This window comes from Tachysurus fulvidraco, chromosome 11, assembly GCF_022655615.1.
Source record: "Tachysurus fulvidraco isolate hzauxx_2018 chromosome 11, HZAU_PFXX_2.0, whole genome shotgun sequence".
NCBI classification, from domain to species: Eukaryota; Metazoa; Chordata; class Actinopteri; order Siluriformes; family Bagridae; genus Tachysurus; species Tachysurus fulvidraco.
In genome coordinates, this window is record NC_062528.1 from 15,419,622 (window position 1) to 15,447,197 (window position 27,576).

At 39.2% G+C, this 27,576-nt stretch overlaps 1 protein-coding gene across 5 annotated transcripts in view; it reads left to right on the forward strand.

The window, feature by feature from the left end:
* The window catches only part of crppa (CDP-L-ribitol pyrophosphorylase A), a 31,339-nt gene that overhangs the window by 2,295 nt on the left and 1,468 nt on the right, over nt 1-27,576 (forward strand). For 4 of the 5 annotated variants that reach the window (XM_027147998.2, XM_027147999.2, XM_027148000.2 and 1 more), the window contains 7 exons: nt 1,491-1,640; nt 5,109-5,213; nt 5,342-5,387; nt 6,347-6,444; nt 9,542-9,616; nt 9,720-9,812; nt 11,471-11,599. In XM_027147998.2, the coding sequence (XP_027003799.2) occupies nt 1,491-1,640; nt 5,109-5,213; nt 5,342-5,387; nt 6,347-6,444; nt 9,542-9,616; nt 9,720-9,812; nt 11,471-11,599 (696 nt within the window). Of the gene's footprint in view, nt 1-1,490; nt 1,641-5,108; nt 5,214-5,341; nt 5,388-6,346; nt 6,445-9,541; nt 9,617-9,719; nt 9,813-11,470; nt 11,600-21,626; nt 22,194-27,576 lie in introns of those variants that run through there. The other variant, XM_047820921.1, reaches the window with a different exon arrangement.

Sequence of the window (27,576 nt, forward strand, 5' to 3'; positions counted from 1 at the left end):
ATCCTTGCCTCACTAATTTCCTGCTTTCTTTATTTAAAATTGAGGTGAAATGAGCCTGTTCAGATTTCTTCGGACCTGCTACAGAGCACGATAGGATTTTATTTGCTCAGTTGTATCACAGACTGCTATTTGGAAGCATCTGCTTGTTATCTTATATAATATGATATAACCATTCACCCCAAGTTCAAAACTAAGAATTAAGCTTTTAAAATCATTAACATTATAGACAGTATTTCCCGAGGTGGATTTATCCAAGTTTTAATGACTGTAGCATCCTGTGGTTTCAGGATGAAACCATATTTATGTTGTGCTTATTTTACAAATACCTTTGACCAAAAATTTCATGAAAGCATCCTGTACATGTTTCACATAACAGTGTATTGGCTGCTCCAGCGGCTGCCCTTAGGCTTCCATTATAAATAGGCTTTATAAACTGATTTACTGTTCTTTTCTCAGTCTAGAGAAGCATGTCGGAATAATTGTCCATGGTTATCGCATATATGCTACAGATGTGGTCGATACATTAGGTGGAAAAACATTGGAGAGTTCTTCACTCTTTAGTTCTTCAGCTTTAAATGTTAAATCATTCAGGGACTAAACTAGAAGTAAAAGCAAAAGGTTTGTAGATACGATAGTGAGGAATTTAAGTCTGGACTATAGATGATATCTTTATGTCAATTGAACTGAATAGAAAGTATTTTGATGCGATTTTTTTTCTGCCCTATCGTGGACCCATGTTTACACCATCATATTGCAAAATGTTAAAAGTATGCTGGTGTTTGTGTCCTGGTTTATCTCAAATCCTAAACAGTAATTCGGCAGCACGCACATTAAGATTAATGTTTTGACCAACTTGTTGAAACAAACCACAGTCCCAATGGTATTGTGTCATTTTTATGAGGTGAGTGAGAACTGACCAAAAAGATCTCGGAGAGTAATTGCTGCAGGTCACAATGCTATCTGCATGTCCAAGTGTGCACTTTATCGCATAAAACGCTGGTAAGTCTGTCACTTGTCTGATTTTCATTTTCTGTTTCTTCTTCTTTAGGCTTTTACCAGATGGCCTTCATTATCTCTCCATTAGTCCTGATTATAAAGGAATGTCAGATTGAGTGCAGAGACATCCATAAAGCCTGAACAGCTTAAACAGCATTACGTTACACAAAACATACTACTTACCCACTCCTCATGGTGATCTGCTAAAATGGAGTGAAATATAAGGAGCTCATCACGCTTCCTGTTTGGCTTATGGGTGCCATTATTTACAGGGAGGCTATGTACTTAGGCTTAAACCTTCAATTGTGATTCTAAATTCTTTCTCAAAAGCTGCTTCCTAAGGGAATCTCCCGGAAAGGCAAAGAAAATAGTAGCAAACAGGAGTTCATGTGCAGTCTCATGTCTTAGAATCCACTTTCAGTGTGTATATCTGATGAAGCATTATTCTGATGGCGCAATGAGAATTTGAGATCCACTTTCTACTATTCCGACAGGCTTCTGGAGCCATTCGTCCTCTGGTGTCCACGGTGATTGCCACCACCTCTGAAGGCTTCCTTGACCACTCACTGGAGCGAACCAAGTACAGGGCCAGTGAAATGCCCCAAGGATTTCTCTATGATGTCATCTATCAGGCATACCAACGGGTAAGGAAGGTCTACCTCAAATCACATTAGACTACATTTGGATGATGTACTATTTCAGCTGTCCCATCATGCACCAGAACCAGGAAGAGACTTGTAAGTGAAAGTGATGTGACATATGGCTAAGTATGGTGACCCATACTCAGAATTTGTTCTCTGTGTTTAACCGATCCAAAGTGCACACACACCTTGTTTAAGGGCACCTTAAAAGTCATTTAAGTCGTGGCCGGCCCGAGACTCATACCCACAACCTTAGGGTTAAGAGTCAGACTCTCTAACCATTAGGCCATGACTGCCCCCAAGTAGCAGGTAACAACAGAATTGCATATGTTGTGCTGCTTCTCTTTCTAACTGTATTTCCTAAAGTACTATGATGAGTAAATTGAATTTTAAATAAATAATCATGGGGGCACGGTGGGTTAGTGGTTAGCACGTTTGCACCTCCAGGGTTGGGGGTTCGATTCCCACCTTTGCCTTGTGTGTGTGGAGTTTGCATGTTCTCCCCGTGCCTCGGGGGTTTCCTCCGGATACTCCAGTTTCCTCCCTCGGTCCAAAGACATGCATGGTAGGTTGATTGGCATCTCTGGAAAATTGTCCGTAGTGTGTGAGTGAATGAGAGAGTGTGTGTGTGCCCTGCGATGGGTTGGCACTCCATCCAGGGTGTATCCCGCCTTGATGCCCAATGACGCCCGAGATAGGCACAGGCTCCCCGTGACCCGAGAAGCTCGCATAAGCGGTAGAAAATGAATGAATGAATGAATAAATAACCATCTCAAGTACAAAGCAAGCACTGAATGAATTTGGGATCGAACTGAAATTTTGGGATGTTTGAAATGAAACAGATAATGTGATCCAAACAGATCCTGTATCTATAGAGGTGCATTTGTTATTTTCTTTAGAATGAACTCCAGAAATGTTCACAGGGCAAAGAAAAGTCACGAGGGGCAGATTTTAGGACATTTCATTAGTTTTAATGACCAGCTAAATTTGTTCGAAAATATCATGAGCAGTTATATGTAAAAAATATATCATATCTTATGCAAAAGTAGTGGCTACTGCAAGTTTTTTGGTTTAGGCCACTTTTTTGGGTTTGAATCTGAATACAGATATAAATATTTGAAGCATTAAACATACACAGATCATGGTATTGTGCTACACCCTGAGGTTGAATTTATCAGCTCTCATAGACAACAACTCGATTTCTACATATTACATAAGCTGATTTCTTAATTTATAAATACTTGGTTACACCTAGGCTTGCCCAATCTGGTCAAGATTTCACCTGCCATTTGGGTTCCTGCACTTTTTAGTCCACTTTTCCACACAAATGGCATTTAGTTCAAGATTGTGATGCACATTATAATGCTTTCCCTGCTGTGTCAAATAATCCTGCAAGTTTTTTTATGAGATTAAGTGCAGTATGTTTTCAGATCCAGTCAAAATGTCCAAGAGTTTCTTCATGTTTGTTGAGTAATTCACTCACATTTGGTTTTATGCACTCTACCATAATCATCTTGGAACGCAGGACTGTTAGCGTTGTGTTCGGTTTGGACATGAAGTAAAGTTGGCAGTCTAACGATCTGACAAAAATAAGATGCTGCCATTGGTGGATATGACTCTCTCTCTAGGGTGCACGCTTGCAGGATGTGATTAAAAACATAGCTACTGATTTTATGTGGGCCGTATAGTGCCGTTTACAAGATCTATTATCAGTGCCCTGATTCAATCTTACTTAAATAACACGTTTTAGGAACATCTGAAGTTGCTCTCAGGTGATAGTTTGTACTGTGAAACACAACAGGATACTGGATGTATATTAGACATGAGATGCTCCACTAAAGCCACAATGTGATACATATCCCAATATAGGCTTCAGAAGAAATATTGTCATGAGATTATATAGTCAGAAAATAGATAGATGGAATACACATAAACACCTAAAACCAGCTGTAATACTTTTTGTACGAAAAATACTTTTGGACATTTCCTCAACACAAATTAGTTCCTGGTTACCCTGGCAGTACTGCAGTACAACACACAGTGCTTTGCAATCCTTTTTTTGGCACGAGTGCAACACGCAGGCGTAGATTTTAAGCCCCAAATTCAGACAAGCTAACCACGATAGAAACCGGAGTGTTAGCACATACGACATTGTACAATAACTACTCTTCGTATGGCTGTGATACGGGTCTGCTGTGAATTCTGGATAATGTAAACAATATTTGATATCAGCATTGTATAGTGCAGATAACTTCTCAAAGGAAATGCGAAAAACAGCACCAACCAGCAGATTAGCAACAGAATAGCTAAACACATCACAGTGTATAAAAATCCTAGCGTTGAAAAGAAACACAGAGTAGATTTAGCTTTAGCTATTTTTAACACTGAGTGTTCACCTCTACTACTGTCCTTGGTGTAGAACATAAGAGCTCTCGAGTACTGATTGTCTCATTGCTTTATAAATGAGAATGAAAGTCCCAAGACATCTGACATAGTGAAGAGGTATAGTCAGGCTTTCGAGGTATATACATGGCTGATCTAATGCTGATATATGATCTAACACTCCTGGGCCTTTTTGCATTCATCTCCTACAGTGGTGAATGTATAGCTCTTTGCTTTTCAAACCAAAGCTTATACATCTTCCTGCGGTTGACATGAAGTAGTCCAGACTTCATCTTAACTTCATTTCATCTACTTTTGCTACTCATGGTTACTGCAGTTTGTCTGTTATATAAAAAAGAGTCAGTGACAGATTTGTAAAATGTGGCCAAGGGCCATGTGTCAAAGCTCTTACAGTGGTCCTTTCTGCTTGAATGATGTATTCACAGTGTGACATCCTTTGAGAATGATGGAGCCATTGTAGAGCCAAAAGAGACACCCAACCCCCAGTGTGTTATACTTTAAAGAAGGCTAAAATGCCAAGGGTTAAATGACTGCAGGACCTGGTCTCTCTCTCTGTGTGTGTGTGTGTGTGTGTGTGTGTGTGTGTGTGTGTGTGTGTGTGTGTGTGTGTGTGTAAAGCCTTTCTCCTTAGCTGAGGATAGAATATGCCATACATATTGCATCTATAATATCTCAAGTAGCTCTCTGATGTGTGAGCTCAGAGCTGTGAGTATTTTTCTGCCTGGCCAGTTCTCCCCTCAGAAAAAGAATATAATTCTAATACAAATCTCATTATATGCCATAATATGGTAAACAAAACAAAACTCAAGTTTGATACAGAATGGTTTAAAAACTAGCATGCTACATGTCTGTGGTAACTCTGGTCTTGAGGGGAGTGGGTGAGTTTATCCTTTCATGTTTTCCATTTCGTTTTGAACGGATACTTAATCCGTATGAATGTTTACCTTTTTCCTCTTCTGGGTCCTTCTCGGTCATCCATAATAAATAAGTAAATAATTTCACGATTTCCTAAACACAAACACATGGTTCTGTTGTTGCTTTGCCTTATGTCCTGATTTCTCTCCACAGTGCAGCGAGTTTGACTTTGAGTTTGGCACCGAGTGCCTGCATTTGGCCCTGCAGTACAGCGGCACCAGTGCCAAGCTTATTGAGGGACCACCGACACTGTGGAAAGTAAGAGAGGAGGCCGTCACTTTACTGGAATTTAAATCACGTCACGTTTATTCAGCCCATCCACGCAGAGTGGATTTTAGACATTTTTTTTTAAATTTGAGTTTGCTTTTTTTTTTTTTTTTTTTTAGGTGACGTATAAACGAGATTTGGCTGCAGCAGAGTCGATTATCAAAGGTATTTATTTCAATTTTGCGATCGCTCCATCGCACAACCCACGCTTGGGTGAAATCAGCTACTGGTGTTCAAACTACTGGAGTTTATGCCTTAGTAAGCTAGAATCACTGGTAAATCTCTGGGAAATGTCAGCAACACGTTCTACCCCAGGTTTAGAAGGTGCTGTGTTTTATCACTGTTCAGTGATAGTTTGATTTGTGTGCATATTTATGTGATGGTTTTGGATCGATGCTTTAAGGGAAATTTCCATGCTGTCAGCTTGTCCCCCTGGCTCTTCTGCCCAGGCATTACTTTGTGCTTGGAGGGAAGCCCTGAAACATAATGCCAAACTTGGTTTGGAGTGGAAAAACAACAAAAAATGCTTTAAGACCCCTTCACCAGAGTGCTTCATTTTCAGCTCCCAGTTAACTGCTTTCTCAGGTGAAGCGTTTATGTTGTTGCATCTGCGGCAGCATTTTCTCTTTTCGGAGTGAAGCCGTCTCCGATATGGCCGTATTTTGCATGCAATCTCATGTATGTTAAAGCGAAAGGTTGGATTAGTCGCTCAACTCTGCATCCTTCCGAATCCTGTGCCTGATTATTTACAGACTAAACTCTGACCCTTTGATATGTGGGAGGTATTTTGACCACAAGCAATGCTTGCTGGGTTTTATTACTTGACCCTCTAAAAGTTTATTTTCTACACAATCCTTGATTGCTTGCTTTATACTGTTGTTTAATGTTCACTCAGTGCCCCTTGAAGAATGTTCCCTGCATGGATCAGTGCATTTCCTTAATAGACATTTCTGAATGAAATGATAAGGTACTTAAAATGAACGATGGCATGTTTTGTATTTATTAGCTTGAAATAGATGCGTTTGTGAAGGACTTTGCTTTTCACAGGTGCATCAACTCAGAGTTAAGCACACTTCTGTTTCGTATTATTCAAGCTTAACGTTTGTGTCGTTTCTCATTTCCAGAGTCTCTCTCGCTGTCAGCGTGCCTCATCTCAGGAGCCATGGCAGAAACCGTCGAGCTTTCCAGCAGGCTCCAGAAAAACCTGGAATCCCACCATATGGTAATGAGAATGATTTTGTAATACGTCAAGGTACAGTGATTATGATCATAATGTCTATATGACCTCATCTCCGTGCTCAGCAAAAGTAGCATCTGCTTGGGTGGCCTTGGTGTGTCAGATGTTCCTAGGCTAATGTATAATGCATGGAATCCCCCTCCCCAACACACACACGACCAAAACACACGCTCCAAACTCCAAACGCTCTCATTCCCACACTCCTGGCTGCAAATCCACACTGGTATACACAAAGCCGTAACTGCATCACCTGCAGACATCATGCTGAAACGGATACACTGACTTGTGAAAGTCAATCAACCACCCTTCCATTTGTTTGACTTGAAATCCTGGAGCCATCTGAGGTCCTCCACATTGTACTACAAGCTGTGGTTTTCTTGGATTTCCTATGAAATCCATCCGCTGCTGGCGACCTGAAATGAAAAACTTTACATTTTTTTTGCCACCCTATTAGTTTATGTGCTTTGTACATATTGTACACCAGAGTGGCAACGATTTAGCCTTAAACACATAGTTTGCATGATTGTAGTCATTATCTTATATCTCATTTAATAAGTGAATAAATCAGATTCAAGATTCAAAGATTCAAAGTGTTTATTGTCATATGCACAGACAGAAAGCATGTTTCCCTGCACAATGAAATTCTTACTTTGCTGTCCACACTAAATGTCATACAGTAAAGTACAATATACTAAATGTGCACCAGTTTCTTTTTGTGATCAATGCACTGATTGTGCATTCAACGACAACCAGGCTTTAAAATGCTAGAACCTTGCTTGTGATTAAGATCATTTTTTTGGTTTAGGAAAATACGTAGTTTTAAAATCAACTTACGTTCTAGTAGAAAATGTTAAAATGACACAATGTGAATGGTTTTCCCATCTCGCCACACAACCAGTATTAACCAGTATAACCAATATGCTTATTTTGCACTTCCCTGAAGCATAAACAATTGTCCTGTTTCACGTTACAGCCAAAGAATGGGTCATGATTTGTTTAACTTCATCTTTAACAGCAGACTTTGGGCACCGCTCTGCACCTTCAAGTTATGTGAAAATCAATCTTCTTTTTGTAATAGTTCCAAGTTTTAAATCATTAGAGCCAAGCGCACATCCTCCTTTTGATAATCTTGCATTCTGCAAAGATCTCGGTGTCTCATAACGGATTGGCAGCAGAACTGGGACGCTCCTCAGGTGCTGGTTTGGAGTTTCGTGTCTTCTGTGTGCCCACAGTCCTTGATGTGGTCCTCAGGACTCCAAGCAGATAAAAGAAAAGGAAGAATTGGTGGATGAGGAAGTGAATTTCTCTCAAAGCCATCAGTGATTTTTAATCCACATTACCTGATAGGGTTTCTCTGGTACGAGACGTGCGTGATACGATCCTCTTCTCCAGGGGCAGGTGGTGTAGTTTGTCTGTGGGTACCTTTCGCTTTGCCAGGATGAGTTTTACAATAAACGACTGAGAACAGAGATGAGGTCATAATGTCATTTTTACAAGCGATGTAAGGCATAAAAACAAGTCAGGACCTGCAGTTATAGGTGAATAATCAACAACAATGTGAAGCGCTGTTACTGAAGTTAATTCATTTCCAATAACAGAATAGAGAAAAGTATTTTGTTTCTCTTTCTCTACTACAGCAGGTTTCCTTTATTATTAACGAAACACACCCTAGTATTTAACTGTTTGTAGTTCCCTTGAATGCTTATAGAAAAGTAAATGAGTTTGAATCCCAAGTCCACCAAGCTGCCACTGCTGGGCCCCTGAGCAAGGCCCTTAACCCTCAATTGCCCAGTTGTATAAATTGAAATAAAAAATGTTAGTCACTCCGGATAAGGGCGTCTGCTAAATGCCAGAAATGTAAATGTTATTTTCTTTTAGAAAAAAAAAAATATTTAAATGTTAAAACTTCTATTAGAGGGAGGCACGGTGGCTTAGTGGTTAGCCCGTTTGCCTCACACCTCCAGGGACGGGGTTCCCGCCTCAGCCTTGTGTGTGTGTGGAGTTTGCATGTTCTCCCCGTGCCTCGGGGGTTTTCTCCGGGTACTCCGGTTTCCTCCCCCGGTCCAAAGACTTGCATGGTAGGTTGATTGGCATCTCTGGAAAATTGTCTGTAGTGTGTGATTGTGTGTGCCCTGCGATGGGTTGGCACTCTGTCCAGGGTGTATCCTGCCTTGATGAACGATGACGCCTGAGATAGGCACAGGCTCCCCGTGACCCGAGGTAGTTCGGATAAGCGGTAGAAAATGAATGAACTTCTATTAGACTTAGATTAGACAGATTATAAGCGACTTTCTCTGTCAGTGGGTCCTTTTTTCTTTTCCCAATACAGCGTAATATGTCAAAATAACTGCCTTTGGTTGTGTTTCATATAGTGCAGATGTAATTCATTTTGATTTTAATTCATTTATATTCCAAAATGTTGTTTTGTTTATTTCCCCCAAAACAGATATTTGCCCTAACAAGCTCCTGACATTAAATCAAATAATTTTAGATCTGATTAAACATCTGTCAGAAGTTTTTATCACTATTATCAGCATCGTAAATTGTACAGCTCTCAGCATTACATCATCTAGTGAGGAGAAAGAACATTCCCTCCATACGTTCTTGTCATTTCTGTGTGTGCAAGCGCTACGGCGTAACAGCCTGTGACCGATCCATAATTAAGGAGGATTCTTTATGTCTAACATGGTTTAGTGCAAGTCAGCACACTTCATCTCAAAAATCTACAGGGCAGATCGAAATGCTTTACTACTTCGAACTATAATTAGTTATATTTCAAGAAGGTTTAAGCTTCCACATGTGTTTCTCATAACCATTTCATATCTACCATTTATTTTCTTATGTCACTGTTGAGTTGGTTCCCATCACAGCCTAGAGAAATGTATTTTATCACTATGTGTGTTCTTTTGACAGAGAATGCAAGAAATGTATTTGTGTGTGTGTGTGTGTGTGTGTGTGTGTGTGTGTGTGTGTGTGTGTGTGTGTGTGTGTGTGTGTGTGTGTGTGAGAGAAAGATGTCCAGGTTAGCTGTAGTAATAATTCTCAGCAAGCAGCTGAATGTTTATCCCTTTGTGTTTTGCAGACACTGGATGTTCTCCCATGCATAAAGGAAAATAATGAACTGCTGCTAAAGACCAGGAACTTCATCCAGATATCTGTACTGAAATATTGCACTTTATATTGTTCGGCAGAAACTAACCCTGCTGTGTTAAGTAAAATTAATCATAATGGAGCTTAATACAATGCGTCCATTTCTGCAGACCAGTGGTGCGAGTTTATCTGAAACCGAGGAGATGGTGAAGGTTTTTGAGGAGAAGAAGCATGCCCTTTTGTACCCGGTTGTTATTGTATGGGTAAGTGTTCATGCACATCAGAGACTGTATAACAGGTGATGCAGGTTTGTTGTAATCGATTTTAAAATCACGTGAACAATTACGTTTAAAATAGGTTTTATTGAAACAGACTTTTGAAAGTCCATACAGTGTTGTAATGCTCTCTACTCCATTTGGAAGCTATATAACTATGTACAAAATGTATAAGGATTTATTCTATTAAATGAAGACTAATTACATTAATTGAATTCTGAAAGTTTCAAATCATGTTCTGTATTGTTTGCTGGAAATTGGGCAGAACTGCTAATCCATAATATACAAATAATATAAACAGAAGGTCACTGAAACTTCTGCTCAAGCTTTTTGTCACCTTTGTTGCCAGATGGCAGCAACAGGAGCTGGAAAAATACCCTGGACAATTTGCAGCCGGGGTTTTTTTCCAGCACGTCTACCTCAAAACAAATCTGTCTTAATCTTTGGAAATGTCATCTCTTTGAAACTTAATTAAATTCCCACTGTGATTTGTGAAAGGCCTCTTAAACGTGTCTTGAAAACACCCCAACCATTTGAATGTGACTGAGGCACAATACCAGTGGATCTAAGGCTTAGGGAATGCGAGTGTGTGTGCGAGTGTGTGTGAGTGTCTGTGCGAGAGTGTGTGTGTGTGCTCTCAACTCTTCAGTGTCTGTCTGCACACAGATGGCACCTGCTTGTCATCACATCAGCTTTTCAGTGGGTTTCATTTCAAACATGGGTCATGTGACTATTGGCAATGTGACCGGCCACTTGACCTCTGACACCAGAGTTTGACACCAGGAAGTAATGTCTGATGTTCTCAGACCACTGAAAAAGTTTCTGTACCAGTATTTCCACTTTGGTAATTTGGCATTTTCTATATATTTGTTTTGAATTGAAAACGCACTTCATCGCTGATCCAGCTCGAATATAAATAGTTTTTACACAGAAGTGGACCAACAGTGTTTGTGGATTATGGCATAGCGATTACTGTTAGGACCCGATAACCATAACTTTTCTTTGCAAAGCCAAAGGGCATGAGCGTGGAACGGTTAATCAGTTTCATGGTAGCGGTAAAACCCTGACTATAGTAAACAACCATTTTTTGATTGTAGTGTCATTTGGGGTTTCTCTGTTAGTCATTGCTTCTAAGATTGACTACAGATGAATTCTAGTCCTTCATAAAATCTGACATTTTACGAAGAACATCCAGATTTTCAAAAGGCACGGCAAACAATGAAGCGAGCTCATGGAAAATACAGCAGAGGTTTAGTCACAGAATCCCCGGGCCTGTGTCAACTTTTAGTTAGCAACTGGGTGCAGTGGAAACTTTACTGAGCATTTTAATTGCTGCCTTTGAAGTGGTTCTGCTGTTTACACGAGCACCCGACTTTCTGAATAGCAGGAGGATACTGTTGTACATGCTGAAATGGCTTCTCTTGGAAGATGGATTATGGTCTAGACGCAGCAACCACTTATTTGTATTCTACGTTGGTGGGAATGCACATTAACACATGGTTGTTTTCCATCCCGTATTGTTCAATCACCAGATTCTAAATGTGTTTAAATAACTTCGGGTTTGTTGTTAAAAAAAATTTGAAAAATAAATGTTTGGCATCCTAACCCTGCTTTTAATAGTTCTCTTCTCTGTGTCTATACTGTAGGTTCGTTTATGTACAGATGAGGCGACAGATATCCGAAGGAATGTGGAGCTGAAGGCCACCATGGAGCTTTCTATGAAGGTCAAACGGGGGAATATTTTACTCTACTGTGTGCAAATACTTTACTCTAAGGTAGGCCACATTTTATAAATGACATATAAAATCATTCCAGGAAATTGCTCGTTTTACAAAAACGTGTTCAGGTCGTTCACTTTGAGAGACGAGATCTCTCAGATTTTGAACATGAATCATGTGCGTTATATTAAATTGTGCAACAGTGATGTTAAATTCTTGATTCTGATTGGTCAAAAGTAAAAGTGAAGTGAAAGTGACGTGACATACGGCTAAGTATGGTGACCAATACTCAGAATCTGTTTTCTGAGTTTAACCCATCCAAAGTGCACACACACAGCAGTGAACTCACACACACACACACACACACACACACACACACACACACACACACACACACACACACCGAGACTCGAAACCACAACCTTAGGGTTAGGAGTCAAACTCTCTAACCATTAGGCCAATTTTCCCCCCCCCCCCCCCCAAAAAAAAAAGAAAAAGAAAAAAAAAAGGTGTTATTGCTGGTTGAAAGGCAATTCTCAGGTTTATATTAAAGCACTCATTCTATTATGTTACAGTTTCTGTAGTAACTATCAGCCTCGCCAGGAGCTCACAAAGTTCTTTGTGATTGTTGAAGCAAAATTTGTTGTTTATTCTTTTTTTTTTTTCTTTTTTTTTTTTTGTGGAAAACATTTTGACTTGATGAAATTGCAAGCACAGGATTCTTCTTTTTAAACTACTACCAGTGAAGACACATATATGTTAGTTTTTTTTATATTATCTTTTTATTCAGAAAGGCAGATTCACATCACATACATTAGTTACAATTCTAGTCGTACAAGTACATAGATGGAGATGGGTATAGATATTTTAGATGAGATTGATCATATTGCCTTCCTGACCTTTTCTTTTATGGACCACAAATTATTCCAGTTAAGAACCAAAACAAAGCAGAACAGAACCGTGGTGCGCACCACCTCAATTAAGTAAAACATCATATAAAAAGAGGGCAGATCTACATTGAGCACAAATACAGTTAAATGAAATCAGGTCCAATTGGTTTTACATACTCAGTCCATTTAGTCCAATAGACTATAGAATTTAGTCTTTTATAGAATTTTTCTTTTTCAACTTTGAGGGAAAAGGATATCTTTTCCATAACATAAATCTCATAGATAATTTCAATCCATTCATTAATAGTGGGTGGATCTACTTTTAACCATTTCCTCGTAACAGATTTCTTACTGGCCGCCAATAGTATCATAAGCAGTTTTTTTATCGTTAACGTTCCATGTTTCCAACCCTAGATTACCCAAATATACAGTTTCACATTTAAATGGAATGTTTACATTGAATACATTGTTTATGTGTTCATGGATCTCTTTCCAGTAAGGTCTTATTGTCTGGCAGTCCCAAAAAATATGGAAGTGATGGGCTCCGTTAGATCCACAATGTCTCCAACAGGCATCTCCGCTGCCTTGGTATCTTTTCTGAATGGGTGTAATAAAAAATCGTGCAATATTCTTCCAGCAAAACTCACGCCATGTATTTGACGGTTGATAACCATTGTAACTGACATATTCTCCCCCAGCTCTCCTGTGTGATCTTCACATTTACTTCCCTTTCCCATTTCTTCTTTATATATTCTGTATTTTCTTGTTTAGATAATTGTATAGTATTATATAGTTTGGAGATAACCTTGTTGCATGATCTGGGTTTAGTTAGTGATAAAAATACTTCCATGAACCCGGACTCACTAGTTCCTAACACCCCTTTAATATTTTTGTTAAAGTATTGCCTTACTTGCAGGTACCTAAAAAAATCATCTTTTCCCAGTTCATAATCTTTCTGTAGGGTTTCAAAACTCTGGAATGCCCCTTTGTAAATAAATGAAAGATAAGTAGTTAAACCTTTTGAGATCCATGTCTTAAAACTGCCATCAATTCTGTTTGGAGCAAAGTCTGAATCATAGGCACACCATCTCATAATTTTAGATGCTTCTCCTAATCTGCACATTTTGACTATTGCCTGCCAGGACTTCAGATAGCTGCCTGTTATAGAATCATCTGGGATGGCATGTTCTTCTAGTAATTTGATATCACTTAGTAGAGCTGTTATTGGTGTTCCGTTTAACTTCGTACCTTCTATGTCTTTCCATGTTGCAGTATATGTTGGTGAACATAGGCAGACTAAGGGCCTTAGTTGGGCTGCATGGTAATATTCTTGTAGGCAAGGAAGGCCCATTCCACCCTTCTCTTTTCTTAATTGCAGTGTCTTAAATTTAATTCTGGCTCTTTTCCCTTGCCACAAATACCTTGCTATTAATCTGTCCCATTCTAAGAATTGTTTAGAAGGTATCTTGGTTGGTAGACATTGAAAAGGGTATAGCATCCGCGGAAGAATATTCATCCTTATTGATTCTATGCGGGAACTTAAACTCAGAAAGGGAATAACATTCCATCTATGAATATCTGATTTTATCTTTAATGGGCCATTTAATGGGCCATTTAATGGGCCGTAATTAATGTCATACAGTCTTGAGAAGTCCCTAGGTAAAAAAAACAACACCCAAATATTTTATAGACTCAGCATTCCAATCCCAATTGTACATGGTCTTAATCGAAGCTGGTGGTTCATAGTTCAATTTTAATATTTGGGTTTTGTTTATATTAATTTTATAACCTGAAATGAAACCAAGTTCTTCTAGTAATTTCATCAATTATGGAAGTGTCTGAGTGGGTTGTGTGATGCTTATCAACAAATCATCAGCAAATAAGGCCAGTTTTTGCTCCCCAGATTCCATTGTTACCCCCTTTATATCCGACCTCTGCCTAATCAGTTGACTCATGGGTTCTATAAACAGGGCAAAAAGAGGAGCGGCGACGCACAACACCCTTGTCTCGTTTCTCTTGCCAGAATAAATGAATTGGTTAGATCTCCGTTGATTTTGATTCTAGCCGTTATATATTTTAGTTTAATCAAATTAAAATAACAAGCTCCTCTGATATTCAATATTGCAGTGTCTGCTAGATTTTGCATTAGTTCTCACGATCGGAAGTTGCTAAATCTTGCTGGGACCTAACAATACACACAGGTACTTGTTTGATGGACATGTTACAAAATTGCTTTAAAAACATGTCTAATTGTTCATATGCTGTTTCCTATGAGGAGATGAGTATGTAACATTTTTGTAAGGAGTCTCCAGTGTTAGCACTTTGTAACTCCCAGAGCGAAAGTTACGTCTTTCCATTAATGTGACGAAGGGCATTTTATTTATTACAATTTCAGGACGGAGAAAAAAAGAGAGGCTGGTGAGACAACTACTATTTAGTGATGACAAGAACTGTAGACAGTCAAATCCATTTGACTTATTTTTCTTTTATATATATAAAATACACCTGTAATTGTTGACATTGCTGTGGTATTAGAGGCCTTAGGGGTGTTTTGAAAATAATCAGACAATAATTAGGGTCGGGTTGCAGACTATAACTCTGTAAGCATTCTCCATCATGTTATATTCCCTACATGTGAAATCAGCCAAAACACGAGTTGAAATATAATCAGGATGTTTGTTGGACATGAAGAGACAGTCCATTTTGTGTGGGAAAGTCCATATCACATCACCTTGGCTCGAGCAGTTGGGAGCTGTTCATGATTAGTTAGGTGTCTTTAGACGGAGGCCGAGCTTGCCAGGATGTAAGACTGTGGAAGACTGAGCGCTCGCCGCATGTGACGTCAAGGTGCAATGTAATTAAAACAAGCTCCACCCTGCATTTGTCATTTGGAGGCCTGCGTTGTCCTTAGATATGTAAGCATTCCTCAGCCTAGAGTTCATGTCCTATGGAGCACTATCGCTGTTTCCCAGTTTCCCCTTTCCAGCTGCAGTCTCATTTTGGAAAAGGGAGTGAACAGATATTATGTACTCGGCTTGATGGAACACATCGTGCATACATCATCGCATGCAGAAGTGGCAGAGTGTAAATCTCGTGTAGGCCCAGTAATAATAAGTGTGATTCCTCCCAGATGCTTCTCAATCATAGTTTAGTGCCTCTTTATCCTGTTTGCATTTTTGGTGCCACTTTTATTTGCGAACTGGTGTCTGGGTCTTATAAACTATGCTCTGAAGTGATCATGAGAAGAATGGAGAATATAACATGGCAGGAAGCAAAATTTTTCATGAGAACTGTTAAAAGACAATCCGCAGTGTTTTTCCACCAAGCCAAATGTTTACGCGGGAAGCTTTCCAGTCCACAAGATGCCCTGTTGGTTTCCATGTACATGTATCTCATAAGAAATACTAAACTTTTTTTTAAGAGTCTTATTAAAACCTTGTTTCTCTTTGTTTACTCGAATGCTTATTTTTTTTGTCTCAGTTTCTTATAAATAAATTCAATTCGTGTACCATGTTTAATTTGGTCCTAGGTAGAGCTCTATCTCCTGTATCTTCTAGATGCTGAAGCATTTCATTATTCAAGGGCTTCATCAACACAGCGTTCTGAACAAGGGGCAAAGAGATGCTTAAAATCTGCAACAACTAATTATTTTTGAAATGTTTCGGATTTTCCCCGAACAGATCGTTGCTCTGTTGACTTGATCATTGATTTCAGTGACATTTAGTGAGGAACAAAAACCTTTGGTCTTTTTAGATTCTCCCATCATTAGTTTTTCTGTGTGTTCTGTATGCTTGCAGTAGCACATACATTACCGATCATTTAAGTTGACTTTAATGTCATGCATTTAACATTTCACTATATTGTCTTAGCACTGGATACAAAGCATGTCATCAGGTGTCTTGTATAAACATCAAACAGTTACCTGCTCGCTAAAATGACACTAACTTAAACCGACCCCCAAAAAAGAAAAAAAATAAGCAAATTACAGGCCATTATAGTCCAGAGCAAAGACTGAAAAAACTTTCCAGAAGCACACTGGAATACATCATGACATTTATAGGTTGTGGCAAATAGCTTACAAATGTGTTATATTACTTCTGAGAATTGAAATAAAATAAGGTATGTTAGTTGCTTTTTTTAAAACTCTCACATTTATGGGGTGTCTAGTAAGCTTAAATATTTATCTAAGATATATTGGGATATGGCTTGATTATTTACAAGAAAGTCTGCACAAACCTTGCCTGTGGCTCGGCTGGCTGGCAACGTCTGTTATATGTTCAATTCCTGCATATTTTTAGCAATTCATACCTATACTCTTTTTTTTTTTTTTATTTGTCATTTATGTTCAATAACACACCCCTGGCATGACAGTATCTCGTGTGAAAGTATTTAAACTGATTCAAATCTACAGCCCATGAGTCAAAGGCCATAGGAACTGGAACTGGCAACATTCACACCACCTGATCAGCCAGTATGATGAGTTTTGACCTGATCAATGATTCCAGTGGTGACAGGAAATGTCACCAGATCCTTATAGCTGAGGGTCCTGGTGACCCATCAGTCGCTGAAAAGGGTTGTCATGATGATATATGGGCACACTAATCCCCTGAGTGAGAGCCCTGGTGTTTACTCTCCTCTGCTTCCTTCTCCTCAAAGAGCACAACGAAGGAATCCTAAACCTGAGAGGAGATTATCCACCACTCCTTTAAAAAAAAAAAAAGAAGAGTGAATAAGGGGGAAGCTCTTAAGAGCCATTCTCTTAGCGTTTCTGAGCCACCAATAGATAACAAGTTGTGAAACTGGACACATGGAAAGTGGGGTCTTTTCGCAGGAATGTGAGGCATTTTGTATTTTCCAGCGCATTCTCACGGGGTTGCTTACACATTCTGTACTCTATTTACTGTTTACATATTTACATCTGTAAGATGTCCTGAATAGACGCAGTGTGTAATATCTGCCCAAGGAGTAAGCTCCAGGCTCCAAGTATTTACTATATAATAACATACAGTACGTAGATAACTGTGTCAGTTTTGAAATATTTACATACACAGGTGACAAATTAAAGGAATGATCCACCTTAACGTTCACCAGCCTGCTCACATTGATAAGGTTCCAAGGCTTTAACTTTCAGGCTATTAGCTCAGTCATGGCTAGTAAACTCGTCCGCTCGTAGATCGTTAACTAGTCGAGCTGAGTCGTATATACTGTATCTGCATTGCATTATTGACCTTTGATTGAAATATTTGTCGTCTCCACTACTTCTGCATTGGGTTCGTCATTAATATGAAATGTATGATGGCAGACCTGAAGCTCTTGCTCTTTTGTGTTTAGGAGCCAACATCAAAACCTGACCATTATCTCTTATGTTTGGTCGTTGACTCTGAACTGTATGAGTTTGAATAAGTGTTTTGATGAAAGCGATGCAACTGCTATGCCCTTCACTGTGACCAGATCTCTACCAAATGAAACATCTAGGGGGATTTCAGAGCGACCTTTACGGCTTAACTTTAGGAAAGAACAGACCCAATCCTGACAAGCACAAATCCGGAAGCTGTGCTTGTGGCTTAATATTGACCTTACAGAACAGTTATATGTTTTTATTTAAAAGATAAAGATTTTTGAATATCCAATTTATATTGACTCATTTGTCCAATGAGTTTCTTTGTAACAGTAACATTAATAGAAAGGTGAGTCTATATATTGGCAAGCCATAAGTGAGCTTTTTTATTTAAATAAGGATCTGTATTTTCTCATCAGAAGCACAGCAAACAAACTGTGCACTAATTAAACTCATTCAAAAACAAACAAATGGATACATCATACTAATTTTGGATGCTCTGTTTCTACCTTCAGAGGAAGCATTGCCTCTAACTATGGAATTTCTGTAGTCCTTTGTTTATGTTCCAATGGCCATCCTCTATTCGCAAAAGATTCCTACTTCTGTATTCTTGCCTACTTGTTGCACATTTGTTTTCCATCAGTTGGAAAAGCTAGATAAACCTCCCTGTTTTCCTTGTTTGAGGCTGATATATCCATGCTGACAGTCTCAGAATCGGCCTCCCGTTCCCTGATGTGTTAACCTGGTGTTAAAGAAAAAAATCCACAGGAGGTCAAAAAAATCCATGGCAACTCGTTCTGCATGTAGCGCGTGATCTTTTTTATGCATGCAGAGCTCCAGATGTGCACTGGCATGTGCAAATGTGAGTCTGCGGGGAAAAATGTTACTCACTGAGCTGCTGTTTACCCAGCTTTGATTTGACAGATTACACAAAAAACCATCGGTGCTCATCAAGCAACTTTCACGAATACTTGTGCTGAGACTCAACATGAGACAACATTCTGACAAACAAACGGTATGTTATTATGGAAGACAGGTCCTTACCAGGTCCTCCGAATTGGTTTGTAAACAGTAAATGGGTAAAAGAACTGATTGTGATATGTTTGGATCATAAGCCTATGCTCAGGGAACACTTGGTTTAAATTTGTGGGGACCACCCGGGCTGAAGCTTTGCGTGTCCACTGCTCAGACAGTAATGAATTAAGAGTTTCAGCATTTAATGCGGGACGTGCTTTTGGATCTTCTGAAAGGCTTTTGTTTTCCCTCGACATTGACACACCACTGACAAACCGTCAGTAAGGAGCAAGTAGGTTTCTTCAATCCATCATTAAGCAGCGTTACCAGCCCAAAGTGTTTTATTCCCCTTATTATTCATGTTGCTATTTTTCTATCAAAGATTGTCAGTCTTTTTTAAACATGTACTTAACAGATTTAATAGACAGTAGATTTATAGTTACAACTTACACAGAGACTTATATGATGGGTGGATTTAAAACCATCTGTGTTAATATGATGAAGTTTTCTGTGAGTTTTTTTTCAGCCTTTTTTTTTGGAAGGAGTCTCCAGTGTCAGTTAATTTGCCAAGGGTGGAATTAAACTGCTGTTTTTATAGAATTCTTGAGTGTTACTGTACTTTTAATTTCACTGCAGATTACTCAACAGGCTTTCAACATAATTAGTCCTTACCCTAGCTCATCCTGCATTAGTTATTATATCGGTTATGTGCTTCAGTTCAACACTATTATAACTCTCACACCTTACAGAGACAAATTCCCAGCGGACTTCCTCTTTCTTACACTCCGACCTCTGCTTGTCTGTTAAAGGCAGTTGTTTAGTCTGTGATGTAGGCTTGTTTTGACATCCGTGTAAAAACATGAACTGTACACTTTTCTGAGGAGTGGGTGCTCCTGTTTTGTCGTTACATGCAACACCATACAAGACAGTCTTTCGGCACTTCTTGAAAAGGAAATGATATTCGTGACCCTGTTGACTCCTAATGTGATATTTATAGCCAGTGGTCCATTGAGATTCCGAGCTGCGGAAGTCTTGTGTTTCTATGTGGGCTTGGGGATGTCATAACACATATTTCCTCCGTTCCTTCAGACCTGCGAATGTAAGAGAGCATTGTAGTCATTATTGTTTGCAGGTGTGTCTGTCGCCAAGCCACGTACAAACACAGTAATCACTCACTTGTTCAAATAGAAATGCATTCACTCGTAATGCAACTAAAGCTTCCTGTATTTTCTTTGCTCCAGTGCTATGTGTGTGTCCGATTATGATTAAGGTGCTCTTGAGAAGAAAGAAGAGGATATAGACCCAGACAGCACAGACAGAGCTTTGTGAAATCATGTTTAGTTAGACGGGGAAAACTCTATAGATAACCACGTTCTTTTCAAACTCAAAGCGGAAACTTGCTTTATCACTTATTCTGTTTTTTTTTTTTTCCCTCGTTGAACCTTAGTTTATCTGAGCTGCTCTTAAATCAACACCATGAAATGCAGAGTTTGAATAGAAATGCTGGCGAGATTGAGGAGAAGCACTCAAAAGGAGAAATGTGCAGTCAAACAAAACAGGATCGCTCTCTATGAGGTGAGTGGGATTAGGCATGACAGGGTCCTCATAAGATTTGGCGTAGGTCCACACATTTTCCTTTCTACAGAAAAAAAGATGTTTTGTAGGGAGGAAATTAAATATGTGCAAATTGAAGTGAGTAAAGTGTATAGAGAGACAAGTTATTTAATCTTTCTGTTCCCTAAGCAGTGACCTGAGGCTAGATTCGAACTTGGAACGTGCTGTAAAAAAAAAACTTGCTGATAATTTATGAAGTCAAATTAATCATAACCACTATGACAACACTGCTTTTTTGTTCCATGGCAAAAGGCTCTAGTTTCAGTTTTATGACAAAAAATATAGCGAGTCCCTAGCGGCTGGAATCAATCAAAACCACGTTCAAAAAAAACAACTTGATTTAAGATTCGTTGTCATTTTCTATTCACCAACGCATCAAATATGAGCTCCAACCCTGCGTGACCCTGCTGCCACCTGATTTGAGCTCATCTATAATGAAAATGGCCATCTTCACATGAGAGGACACTTCACCGAGGACGGCATTGGGATTTAGGCCCATATCAAATCTCTAGAGCTGATGGTATATGAGCTGGAGATTTCTGTCATGGTCTTCCCCTCTAGCTACTGCCCACTGAATGGAGGCTGGAGATGGAAAGGGGGGTCAGTCTGTACCCAGAGATATCATAATACCCTAAAAGAAATGCACTGTCAGAGCAAGAAATGCAATACTGCTTAGGCAGAGACAGGGCTGCTTTTAAGTCTATTGTCAGGCTTTCGTTCTCATGACATAGTTTAGAAGTATGAAGTAGTATATTGCTTTATGATGATGTTTTGCAAAGAAATAATTCTACTAGTTTTCATCTGTTCTCAGTTTTCTTTCACCACTTTTTTTTTTAATAATCTGTACAACTTTTTACAATTAGTACTTCTTAATGCAATTTGTATCATACTATATATTATATAACTTCAACCATTAAGGTTATGGTAAATGGAAGCATTTGTACTTTTAGTTTCTTCTGGAATGTAACAACATCCACATTTTTCATGAGCTCCAGTTCACTAATATTTATCTGACTTCAGTGAAGTTCAGAATTTATTTTGCGACGTTGGAAACTTTCTCAAGACATTAGTCTGGAAATCGTGAATCATCATATTATCATTTTCAAAACGTCCTTGACTATTGAGATTCCTAAGCAGAAAAACAATTTCAACATGCATAAAGGATTTGATAAAAATCTAAATGATAACAATTTCTCTGTAATTCATTGTTTTTCATGCTTTCTTTTAGGTGGTGCCCTCTTGTGGTAGCTTGGAAACAATGCTCAAACACACTCATAATCCAGTCATGAGCGATTTAGTCATTTGAATCAGAGAGCTAGTGCTCAGCTTACTAAATAGTCTCTTTTTCTCACATCCAAATCCAAATTGTTATACATCTTCCCTCGGTTTTTCCCACTAAAGGTGATGTTAGGATGTGTAAGACCTTGCAGAGGCAATGAATCTGGCCAGGGAGTGGTGCTAATTGTAGGTGTTGAGATCCTAATTGCTGAAGATCCATCTTCAAAGCTTGTGCTGCTGTGAGGCAGCGGTGGGCCGCTTGCTGCTGATGGAAAGGTTGATTGCAGCTCTGGAATTTCCAAGGACAGTTAGGCAATGGCTTCTCACTGTGTGGTCTGGCTGGCTTAAGGACCATTCACTTTTCTTCAGCAAATTTTCCTTTCTTGAACAAAACCAGCCCAATGAGTGCCACTGCAGTTTGGTTATTGCTTGAAACAATGCCAGTGATTTTTCAACTGAACTTCTATTAAACTTCTATTCTATCTGATTTTCTGTTAAACATGAGAAATGTCCAAGATCACTAGGAACTGTAACTTAGATTTATCTTTTTTTTTTTTTTTTATCTTGTTGACTGTATGGATTTAACTTTCTCCTAATGTCAATCTTAAAATACAAAACTTCCAAAATCAATCCACCGACCAGCCTTTTCACAACTGCTACTTTTCACATAATTAACAGTAATAGTAAGTAGATTAACAAGACACCCAAAATTTGCATGCATCAATTTGTAGTTCATTCATTCACTTTTCTTCGTCCTTTCCTGGTAATGGGTTCGGTTACCAACAGGCTGAGAAATCCAGTCCAGACTCTGTTCCCAGCTACAGAGTCTAGCTTCTTCTGGGGATATCCACAGACATTCCTAAGTCAACTAGGAGCTCTCTCCAGTGTGTGTTCTAGGTCTATTCAGGGGTCTTTTTAGCCAAGGCATCATGCCTTACATAGTTCTACTGATCAGGGGCTATCCTTATAAGGTACCCAAACCACTACAAACAGATCAACTCAATTTGGAGGAGATGTGGCTCAAGTCTGCGGCTCTCATTAATTGTCAAACTGTCAGGGAGGCGGGGATAAAACAGTCCCAAATGCAGGATAGCTAAAATAAACAGGGTTTATTAACTAAAAAACACAGAACAGGACAACACAACAGCAGAACAACGACAGAGGATTCCGCCCTGCCATAGGCAACGCAGCACAGTTAAATACACATGACAATCAACACATAAGGAACAGGTGTGCAGAGGCGGGCAGGAAGAGACAAGGGCGGGGCAGACACGTGACACAAAACATAAACAGATGCACATGGGCTGAGTCCTGACACAAACTCACAATTGTCTCAGACATTAGACCAAACAGTCATGGGGAGAAATCCTTTTCCTGTCACCTGTATTTGTCACTTGATTTTTTTGGTCCTTACCCATAGCTCATGACCATATGAAGATGAGGATGAAAATGTAGATTGACTGGTAAACACAGAGCTTTGTGTACAAAGTGAGCTTTTGAAGATCAACCACCTCAGACTGGTACAGCAGCTGTGACACTGCTGCCACTGACCCAAGCCAATGGTCAGTCTATCTCATACCGTTTTTTATCACCTCTAACCAAGACCCCAAGATATTATAGAGTCCTGTGTCTGGGGAAAGGTTGCATTTTTCACCTTAATCGAATCTCTCACTATTTTCAGGAAGAGACCCATAACCTCAGACACATATATCCCTGATTAGCATATTCCCCTAACTCCTCCCAAAGCTGTGCAATTCAGCTCTAAATGTGTGATTCCCCTATGATTGAGGAAATCCCTTGGACCTCATTTTTAAAACTAGTGACCACCACGATATTTTTCTAGTCCAAGAAACGACTGCCCCAGATCTCCATGCAACATTGAATAAGTGTGCTAACCAAACAACCCCATCCTTATCCAGTGCCTTCAGCATCTCCAGCTGAATCTCATCTGCCTCACAACCTTGAACTATGTAGATTACCTCCGAAAGCAAGGCATGTCCATTCGATTAAGAACCGAATCGATGGAAGGTCACTGATATTGGAGATGAATGAATGGATGAATAAATTAAAATAATTCATAGTTATCTTCAGCAGATCTCACATGGAGACACATGCATCGTTTAAACCAAACCCCAAATCCCAGAATCCCTGGTGGTCCAATGTACTGTATCAAATTTATCATCTTTATTAACAGCAGGTTTCTGTACCTTGGTAAAGCAGCTTCTGGGCTCATTTATTTTATTACACCAGCAGCAAAAATCGAGTCATTTCAAGTGCTGAGCAAGAACAAAACAATTTGAAATCATAGATGAAAATCAATTATTTTTTCAAATACATTTTTCTCTCAAGTGCACAGTTTACTTTACATTGCTTCAACCGTTTAATTCATCAGCCAGTTTCCCAGCCATGTTTAAGACCGGTAAGAATATTGACCAGTACATTAGCTTTGATCTCAATTCCTGCAGGACTTTGTACTGTTCACTTTACTAAAGTTTTGAGTCTAAATTCCCAGATGAATCAACCTGCACTATAAGATGACATGTGCCCCAACTTGGAGCTGCATGAAGCACCAGCGAATGTTTTATCCATTTTAGAAAAAGCTGGAAAAGACACCAGGCATCAGTGGAAAGTTCTCTCATTACAAGTGACAAGTTATTACGTCTGCTAGATGGAGACTTTTAAGAGGAATTAAGATGTGCATATTGCATTCCCGCTTTTCTTTAAGTACGAGCCATAACAATAGACAGAGTCGAGCTCATTAGTCGGGTTTCTGCCGCTTCCCCTGGACTGCTGTCAGTTCACAGTGGAAACGTAGTGAAGCGTGAGAGTATTGGGTGCTTCACACATCAATTCTTTTCCAACTCTGACTGATTTATGGAGCACAGAATTCTCAGTGCTGGGTCATTTCAGATCGGAGTGTTTTTCACCGCTAGCACGTTTCTCTGACTCCTGTGGGCTTCGATTTTTCTTTTATGAAGTAGTAAGGCTTTATGAGAGAACCAGAGTAGAAATTTCATTTCTGTTATTAACCAGAGAATAACATGAGATCATTTGATCACCGAGAATTGTACACCTTTAACTCGGCAGTGGATAAACATAAAATATTGGCAGGACGGGAATACTTTAATTTAAGATCTTCTGGCTTGTCCTCAATAGCTTTTTTATATTTTACTGTTTACTTGACCATGATAGCTTGGTTAGTTTAGAGCAGAATTACAATAATCCTGTTTAAAGAACTGGGCACTTTTAAAGGCCAAACTGTTTAAAAGGCCAAACTGTTTACATTTAATTAATAAATTGGCTTGAGCCTACTATTGAACAAATTCACTGGAAAACGAGGGCAATAAGGTAAAGCCATTCAAAAAGCCAACTCTGAATCATAACCAGGAAATTCTTACTTACTCTGACCTTTCTCATGATATATGATTCATATTCCACCATCAATATTCCTCAGTGGAAACCATTCAATATAGGATCTTATGCAGGCGTTGAATCTTTGATCCTCCTTGGTGATCTTTTGCTGGCTTTCATGACTTAACTTATTTTCTTTTCTTTTTTTTTTTTCATTTTCATTTCGCCAGTACTGATGTCGGCCCAATAACAAAACCAGCCACACGAACAGTTTTGTGTTTAGCTGCGGTTAATTTTTGCAACATTATAGACAGGACTGTAAAACATTTGCGGGTGAGCGGAAAACTTTGCACTACGCAGATATGACAGAAATTTGCAAATGCCCTACCAAAAAAAGTTCTGAAACTCAGATTTTCCTCCATACATATTTGATGTATGGAAATGTCTTAAGTTGAAAATTTCAAACAGTTAGAGCTGTCAGATATAGAGACTGTGTAAAGAGGTTTGAGGTACGATGGCTTACAGTGTATTGAGTATTCCTGTTGACTGCACACAGATGTCGTGGCTTCTTAGCCAATACGTTTTAAAAATAATTATGTAAAAATATAGTGAGTGTTACGTAAGGAAAAACAGGAAACCTTTTGGACGTTTTTTTAAATTGGTGCCAAAAGTAAAAATTTAAACAGTGTTGCATGGCAGGAGAAATGCTGGGATTAGATTTATGATTTCAGCTCTTCATTTGATGTGCTTAGAGAAAGCAATACTTTAATCAATAAGCAAGTAGTGAATCATCGGCAAGTTCACGAACGGACCCTCTTGTGGAAATTCTGTGTCATGAGGCATGGATTTTAGATCATGGAGAGAATCTGCTGTAGGTGCATTTGCTACTCATTTAGTTCCCATTGTTGGTTTTTGAGACAGTGGAGATCAAAACCCATAACTGTGTGGTTCTGAAATTGTTCAGTCACGGTCAAAGTATGGCTAGTTGCCCTATAGCATGGTGTCTTGTCTTATTTGTAGAGGGACGGTGTGGCTGCAAGTTTTTCTTTGTTTAATCAAGCAATCTTGGTCATGAACTCATTCAGCATGGTTTCGATCTATCAGGGAATCAGCAGCCCAGTCCAGGATGCAGACATTACACATCAGAGTACTGACAGGCAAGCAGGCTGGTGGTCTGCAATGTTTTCATATTCTTATTAAGGTTTAACATCCAGAAAAGAAAAAAAAACAAAACTACTCACTATTGATTTTGGGAAAATTAAACAGTTATGTGATATGATGTACCTCAATGCTGGAACTCATTCTGAATCGTACTGTATGCATCTCCTGCTGCACTACACACATGAGCATTTACTAGAATAAATCACACCACAGAAAATTGCAGTTTTACTTTACGCGTTTACAATAGCGGGAACACAATTTTTTACATAAATACATGTAATGAATTGAACTGAACGTGAGTGCAGACTTTTTGCCAAGGTTTCGAACATGATGTGCAACTTTAAACTGTTTCTTAGAAATGAACAACTACTACTGCATGCGAGTCAGCACCTACAATTATTTAAGTCTGTAAAAATGCATTTAAATAACGTGCTATGCTTTATTACATTACATCATTACATTATCCACAGTGGTGACTGGAGGTTAACATGCTCGTTCTAACTGATCCGCTTTACAGTAATTCACAGGGATTTGCATTGGAGACTCTCCACAAAACCGAAGCCAATCAGCTTTACTGTACCAGAACAGCTAAAAGGACATTTTTTCAAGTTTCGCGGCCTCAGCATCGCTGATTTTTCAAAAATATTAATCAAAAAATAAACATAAAAACAATCCCAGGATGCCAGACAAAGAGAGAAACTCTCTCAGAGGCTTTGTACCTACCCAAGGGCACTCAGACAAGGCACATGATTGGTTCCCGGCGCGAGATCTGAGCTGATTGGCTGCACATCATCGCATCTTCTCCCAGCTTCTTCCCTTGTTGTATCCACTCTCGTTCACGCTGTCAACTGTGTCTCGCGTATTGTGTTTGAAATTAACTTTTCCTTAAGGCCTTACAATGCCTCCAAAGCACCGTGTCCCAGCGAAAGATTCCTCTAGTGAGCCGAAGAGGAAGAGGAAGATGATGACCATCAGTGAAAAGGTCAAACTTAGGGCCAATCCTACTTCGCGGATTTTCACCTAACGCGAGGGGTCCCCATTAACCGCGATAAACGAGGGATCACTGTAATAGTATAACCACACATTTCAGGAAAGCCGGGTTCCAGTGTAGTCTTAAAGCAGTTGCCATCGGCCAACCAGTACATGAGTCTGGGAAGCACATTAGAGCTTTCAGTGGAATAAATTTATTATAAACCCACCTCTGATATATGGATAAGGTATTACACCCCTACCCTAGCAGATAATAATAAGCTTGGCAAACTATATGCTATGCATTAAGTGCGTAAATCGTTATAGAAAAGTAGCTATTTGTTAAAATGAAGCATTAGAGTTACTAGGTGCAGTATGGACTCAAAGCATTCGACCTTCTTTGAAATCAAAACATTAGT